Here is a 7,367-nt window from a genome sequence, read left to right on the forward strand (position 1 = left end):
ATCACATATTTGCTTTGCGGATGATCTGATCTTGTTTGCAGAAGCTTCAGTATCACAGATCCGAGTGATACGAAAGGTGCTGGAGAGGTTTTGTGGAGCATCAGAACATAAAGTTAGCTTGGAGAAATCTCTAATTTTCTTCTCTGAAAATGTTCATCGAGATTTAGCTAATTTGATCAGTGATGAAAGCGGAATCAAAGGCACAAAGGAGTTGGGAAAGTATTTGGGCATGCCGGTTTTGCAGAAGAGAATTAATAAAGAGACTTTTGGGACAGTCATTGAGAGGGTTTCGTCTAAATTGGCTGGTTGGAAGAGGAGATTTTTGAGCTTAGCTGGAAGGATAACTCTCACTAAATCTGTTCTCTCATCAATTCCGGTTCACACGATGAGCTCGCTCGATAGCATTGCCGGTGTCGAATTTGATCCAACTGGATAAAATTGCTAGGTCTTTTATCTGGGAGAGTGGTGAAGGGATCAGAAAACAACATTTGGTGTCTTGGGAGAAAATTTGTAAACCAAAGAGAGAGGGGGGACTGGGCATAAGATCAGCAAAAGAAATGAACATTGCTCTCTTAGCTAAACTCGGCTGGAGATTGTTGAACACACAAGATGGATTATGGGTGCAAATCTTGCGTAAGAAGTTTCGTGTAGGTGAGATACATGAATCATCATGGTTGGTGCCTCAGGGGAGCTGGTCGCCGACGTGGAGGAGCTTGGTGTTGGGAATTCGAGCAGTTGTGATTCCAGGAGCTTCCTGGATACTAGGAGATGGTCGCCGAGTACGGTTTTGGAAAGATAATTGGTTGTTGCATGAACCTCTACATGGCTTGAGTATGGTGGATATTCCAGAAACATTGTTGGAGGCAAAAGCTTGTGACTTATGGCAGAATGGGATAGGTTGGTTACTACAACAAATTGAACCGTATATATCGACGCATAATCGGTTACGTTTAGCTTCGGTGGTGATCGATGATGTCACAGGGGCTAGGGATAGGATGTCGTGGGGAGGAAGTAAGAATGGTCTCTTCTCTGTGAAATCAGCGTATGCACTCTTGACAACAGACGAGACACTGAGACCAAATATGGAGGCTTTCTACAGTCGGGTTTGGCGGGCTATGGTACCAGAAAGAGTTAGAGTTTTTTTATGGTTGGTTGCGCACCAAGTTATCATGACGAACATGGAGAGGAAGCGGAGACACTTAAGTGATAATGGAATGTGCCAACTGTGCAAGAATGGAGACGAGATAATCCTTCATGTCCTTCGAGATTGCCCTGCTGCAATGGGACTATGGAGAAGACTTGTGAACCTAAGAAAACAACAACGGTTCTTTAATCAACCACTTTTAGAATGGCTGTATGAGAATCTCACAAACGATACGTCGGCTAATGGAGATCAATGGCCTACAATGTTTGCGTTGACTGTGTGGTGGTGTTGGAAATGGAGGTGTGGGTATGTCTTCGGTGAAACTGGGAAGTGTCGAGATAGGGTGCAATTTGTTAAAGATAAGACTCAGGAGGTGTTACTAGCAAATAAGAAACTGCGGCCCCGCTCGACCGTTGGTGCGCGTGTGGAGAGACAGATCGCATGGTGTAAGCCGGGTAATGGCTGGTGCAAATTGAATACTGATGGATCCTCTAAAGGAAATCCGGGACTAGCTACAGCAGGTGGGGCTATGCGTGATGAATATGGAGAGTGGAGAGAAGGCTTTGCGATCAATATTGGGATTTGCTCAGCCCCATTGGCGGAGTTATGGGGTGTTTATTACGGCCTCTGTATAGCATGGGATAAGGGGATCCGACGGCTAGAGGTGGAGGTTGATTCTGAGAGTGTGGTGGGTTTTCTTAAGACAGGGATTCATGATTCTCATCCCCTGTCATTCCTAGTACGTTTGTGTTATGGCTTCATATCAAGAGACTGGTTAGTCAAGATTTCGCATGTGTATAGAGAGGCTAATTGTCTAGCAGATGGATTAGCTAACTACGCTTTTTCTTTATCTTACGGTTTACATTATTTCGAGTTTGCTCCGGAGCATGTTGCTTCCATCTTGTCGGATGATATTCATGGGATTGCTAGAGCTAGACAGATTTTCTTGTAACGAAGTTTGGATTTGAATAAAAAGTAGGAGACTAGCCATCTACCAAAAAAAATAATTTTCTAATAATTGTTGATTGCATAATAAAAAGCAAAATGCAAATGCGTTACCAATTAATGTTCAAAGCTATCTATGCCAAGCCAATTTACCAACTTGTCATTTAACTTTTATAAAAGAGATAGACACTTACCAACAACCATACTAGATTCACATAAATAAGTAAAAGACAAAAAATGGGAGAAACTATACACTTCACGACGATAACGAATGACTTTGTTTTGGCAACCTAAGATTATAACATTCCAACAACACTAATCATCGTTTCATTAATCCAGCTACCAAGTCTCTCATAGTCTTACTTTCACACAAGAACCACAAAGATAAAAACAAAACAAGCACCAACCCTTTTTATCTAAAATATCCTCCTAAAAACACTAACGTGCTTCACAAGCAAGCCTTGTTCTGTATTTTTTTTTTAAGTGAACTGTCTTCTCATGTAAGTATCTTCGTGAACAAAGACAGGATCTTCAACTCTCTCCGGAACCTGCGCCTGTCCCATTGCTATTCCTTGGTTAGCCGGCGTCGTTGTTGCGGCAGCAACGTTTTGCTTAACAGAATTCAAACATAAGTAGTAGACAATCCCAAGGCCTATAGTGAAAAGCGAAAGGATAGAACCGATGAAGAAAACGCCTGGCTTCACAATGTAGCAGATGTAGTGGTCGGCAGTCTTTGTCTCCTGGATGTGTTCATCGTTGAGTGAAGCTCCAGTTAGCAGCACGAGGAAAGCTAGCACAAAAGTGAACCTAAAAAGCAACACGAAGAGCAATCATCAGTTGCAAGCAAGTTATAGAGAAGGAAGGCTTAAGAGAAATGATGAGAGTTACTACCAGGAAACAATGAAGGAGACTAAGGCGAGAATCCACTTGGATCTTGTAGGAGCAGGAGGACCTTTTCTACAACAGAAGCAACCGCTACCGACGCTAGCAATGATCTGAGCCATCATTAGAAAGATAGCTGAAGCGAAACCGAGATTGTAAGCTGGACTTCTGGTGTAAGAGCATCGTGTGTATCCATCCAATGTGGTAACCTTGACCCGTGATTTCTGTGTTGATTTAAAGAGGAAACAATGAGAAGAAACTTATTAGCTTACACCAGAAGAAAAAAAACATTTAGCTCCGGGAAGAAGTGATTGTACACAAGAAAGTTTCAAGAAGCTTAACATCCTCAACTAGTGTTTTTTTTTTTAATTTATATAAAAAAGTTAAACAAATTAGTTCAAAGAGGAATGTGATTTTAAGCATTGTCGTTCATTTATATTACAAATTATTTTTTGTCAAAGATCATCCTATTAATACAAACCTAGATTTGGCGAAAAGCTACATTAACTTAGATTCCGTATAAAATGATGTTTGTTCCAAAACACCCTCATGATAATTATGCATATCAGGTAAGTAACTATGCTTCTTTACCAGAATAAGATGTTCAAACACACAAACTCTGTCTCATTGATGAACTAAAGAGTGTCTGATTAAATCGGAAAACAATCAAAGACACAACAAAAGTTACTTAAAAAAAACTCCCTTGGGACATCCGATTAAATTGGAACTGTCGTTTACTAGAAAAAAAAACAACTTTATGAGAGAGTTTCAGTTTAACCGTCGATTGAATATTATTACACCCCAAATCATGAGAAAAAAACCACAAATTCAGCAGAAGAAGAAAAGATAAACCCTAGAAAGTATTGACTGGGACAAAAACAAGAACTAAGAAGAGATAGAGGGAGAGAGAGAGACCTTGATTCTGGTAGCTTCAGCAGCGAAGGCAGTAACAGCAGATAATAATCCCAGAAGTGATAACACACCACACATCACCACCTTTCTCTTCTCCATCTTCTTCTTCTTTCTTCTTTTACTCTCCAGATGCGAGACTCTATTCCTATTATATTTTGTTTTATTTTATTGGGTTCTTCTTCGTTTGTAAGTAATAAAGCGTAAAGTAGGCACGAGGGTGAGAAACACATTGAACATCGCACTCACACACTTTCTTTGCTTTGCTCTTCTTCGTATCACGCGTAGGGCTACTTTCGGTATTTTTTATTTGTCTCGCTCTTCCATTCCTTTCGTTTTCAGCACCAGAACCGTCTTTATTTGTTATGGGCCCAACTCAAACATACATATATATTTAGATGGGCCATAATGTTTAATCATAAATTTTTGTTAAGATTTAGAGCAAGACAAATCTAATGATTGAACTATACATGGATTAGTTAGTTCACTTTTTCAATATATGCTCTGGCCTTATAGAAACTATGGGCCTAGATACCATAACTTTAGAGCACTCCCACTGAAGATATTTACCTAAAAGCATCTAAAAACACATTTATGTATATAAATATATTATATATGTGTTGTGGATTTCTAAGCTTTACGAAAACCGTAACTCAAAATATCTGGCTTCAGAAAAGAAAAAGACAAATAAAAGCATCATTAGTGGACAAGCTCTCAAAAAAAAGTTTCTTATGATTATTATACTATTTTAAAAAAATTATTTACTTATATAATTAAAATTAATTGTAACAAATATAACTTGTTCAATGTGGAAATGACACGTTAGTTTAGAATATCTCTACTGATGGGTCAGAGTCCCTTAAAAAAAACGTATTTAATAAAATCTTCACTCTCTTTCTTACTATTCTTTCTTCTGTTCCAAAATAGTTGATGTTTTAGATGAAAGCACAAGAGTTAAACATACACTTTTTTTTCTACTCATTTTTAGTCATGGTCTATAAGTGTTTTAATAACTAATTACTACTATATAGAGTCTATTTAGAGTGTTTACAGGTTCATGGACGATTTGGAGGAAAGTGGTGATTTTGGTGTTTTTTGGAGCCTTTGAGTGCAGAGCTGCACAGACGCGTCAGATGTCTAGCTATGGATGTAGACCTTCCGATCGTTAGATGGAGCTCATATTTTTAAATAAGATAGAGATTTGAGTTAGCTTTCCAATGCCACCGGTTTGAGGTCAATCAGCATCCTGTACCAGAAGTTATGCCCGTTTTACTGAGGAGTGGTCAGTCTGCCTCACGAGAGGAAGCTGTCGAGAAGAGGAACGTATGTCGATCGATGCAGAACTCTTGACATCAGAACTCTTGACATCGATCGATATGGATGCAAAAATGCGGGCCGAGCATATTTTATGACCGACTGAAGCCCATAAGCAACTCCAAATTACCAGAATACCCTTGGACGACCAGAAACCCTATTTATGTTATTTATAAGCCATTGTTGACGGCTACATCTATCTAAGCTTTCTTTGATTCTTGTTCTTAGTTAGGAGAGAAAGAAGGAACTCCTTCAGAGTCCTCCTGGAACTCCATTGTCTTTGGTTTTTATATCTATTGCAATTTCATCTATTCTATCCATGATTTCTGTGACAAACATCATGTCTGAATAGAACTGCTAAGTTGCGATATTCATCATAGGATTGTTTTTACTGCTTGTGTTCTAGAGTCATAAACTAGAACCCTGATCTTAGAATCATTAGGCATAATGTCGTCGCTTGGTCTTTTCTCTGAACTGAATTCTATTGAGCTAGGATTGCTAGAAACATACGAGAGCTGATTTAGGAACCCTAGTGAACACATATTCAACCCGATCGTAAAGCTTGACTAGAGCGCGTCGATCGATATCACACTTGAATAATCGATCGACGATGCCAAAGGTGTATCGATCGATACGCCCATTGGAATATCGATCGACACTTTCTTGTGATCCATAAAACGAGAGTTGAGATCCAAGATCTAGATATTAGACTGTCTATACAACGGAAGTTGTTAGATTTGTACTCTGAGTTGAGTTCTATAATATCTTGCAAGCAACAATTAGCCTATATATCATTAGAATACTGATTACCTGAATAGAAACTCTAGATCTAGCAAACCATCATTCCATCAAACAAACTCCTTGCGAAGCTGAACAATAGTGTTGTTCAACTTATTTACTGATTTATTACTGCTTTGCATTATTTATTTACGATAATCGAGAATTATAAATTTACGATAATTTTGATTTTAAATTAGTTACAAGAATTTGTAATTTAATCAAATTAGGACAAAAATATTTTAGGGAAAATTTGGAGAAATGCACTCCAATAAGATTATAATTTGAAAACTACACCCTTATTTAATTTTTTGGGAAAATACACTTATATATATATATATTTACCTAATTGCCCATTCTTAATATTTATAATATATTGGTTAAAATTTGTTTAAAAAAAAATTGTAATTTCTAATATATTGTTTAAAAATTGTTTTTTTAAAAAATCGTACATAATCTATCTAATATCTTTTTAATATATCTACATAATATATATTTCTTATTATTTTGAAAAAAAAAAGAAATCAAAACGCGTATCGTCTTCTTCTCCTCGCCATTTCTGAAATTTTTCCCATTTTTCTCTTAGTTTCACAGATTCTTCCTCTTAGAGGTTTGTAGATTCATGAATCATATTTCAGTTTCTAATTCTGATTCTATTTTATTCTGACAATAAATCTGTTTTATCTTTCTTTTAGGAAAATCATGTTGCATTCGGCTGGAGTTTTAGGAGAGTGGAAGATGAATAAAGAATCATGGAGATTCAAGGTGAATACAAGAGCAGGAGGTAAATTATTTACCATTAAAGAAGACTTGGAGTTCGATGAGATCGTTGAGATGGTTCATGAAGATTTTGGTATAAATAGGTTGGGTAATGAGTGTTCTTCAAAAAAAAAATGGTTGGGTAGTGAGTTAGAACTTAGCTATGCACTACCAGAATCAATGCTTCGAGATATGCCTAAGGATACACCTCCTGTTTTTGTGAACAATGATCGGCAATTGGTTTCTATGTGTGAAATGTGTAAATCCACGCTTATGCGTCTTTGCATCTCGGTGAAGAATGGAAACCTAGGGAACCATGATCAAGGTTTCAGTCGTGAAGATATTGCCGTTGATGGAAAAGGGCATGAAAATAAGAATAAGAATGTCAATAGACAGGAGAGTAATCAAGAACCAGAAGTGGAAGTTTCTAATTTTCATGATGCAAAGGTCATTGAAAAGGGTCAATGGTTCAAAAATAAATCAGAGCTGTCTTGGAGTATACAGATGCTTTCGAATGAACGCAAATTCAGAATTGTTGTCAGCAAGTCAGACAAGAAGTTGTTAGTTGTCAAATGTGCAGATACAAGCTGCAACTGTATGGTTAGAGCTGCCAAGACTAATCCGACAAGCGAGTTTT

The 7,367-nt window shown here is 37.6% G+C and overlaps 1 protein-coding gene across 1 annotated transcript; it reads right to left on the reverse strand.

Annotated features, from left to right (window-relative positions):
• Positions 1-2,385: 2,385 nt before the first annotated feature.
• LOC106316037 lies at positions 2,386-4,125 on the reverse strand. The gene is made up of 3 exons (XM_013753900.1): positions 3,887-4,125; positions 2,981-3,195; positions 2,386-2,896 (listed from the first exon to the last, which is right to left on the reverse strand). Exons 1-3 carry the CDS (start codon positions 3,980-3,982, stop codon positions 2,569-2,571), a joined length of 639 nt encoding a protein of 212 aa, XP_013609354.1. The 5' UTR covers positions 3,983-4,125; the 3' UTR covers positions 2,386-2,568.
• Between the last annotated feature and the right edge of the window lie 3,242 nt (positions 4,126-7,367).

This window comes from Brassica oleracea, chromosome C9, assembly GCF_000695525.1.
Source record: "Brassica oleracea var. oleracea cultivar TO1000 chromosome C9, BOL, whole genome shotgun sequence".
Classification (NCBI taxonomy): domain Eukaryota; kingdom Viridiplantae; phylum Streptophyta; class Magnoliopsida; order Brassicales; family Brassicaceae; genus Brassica; species Brassica oleracea.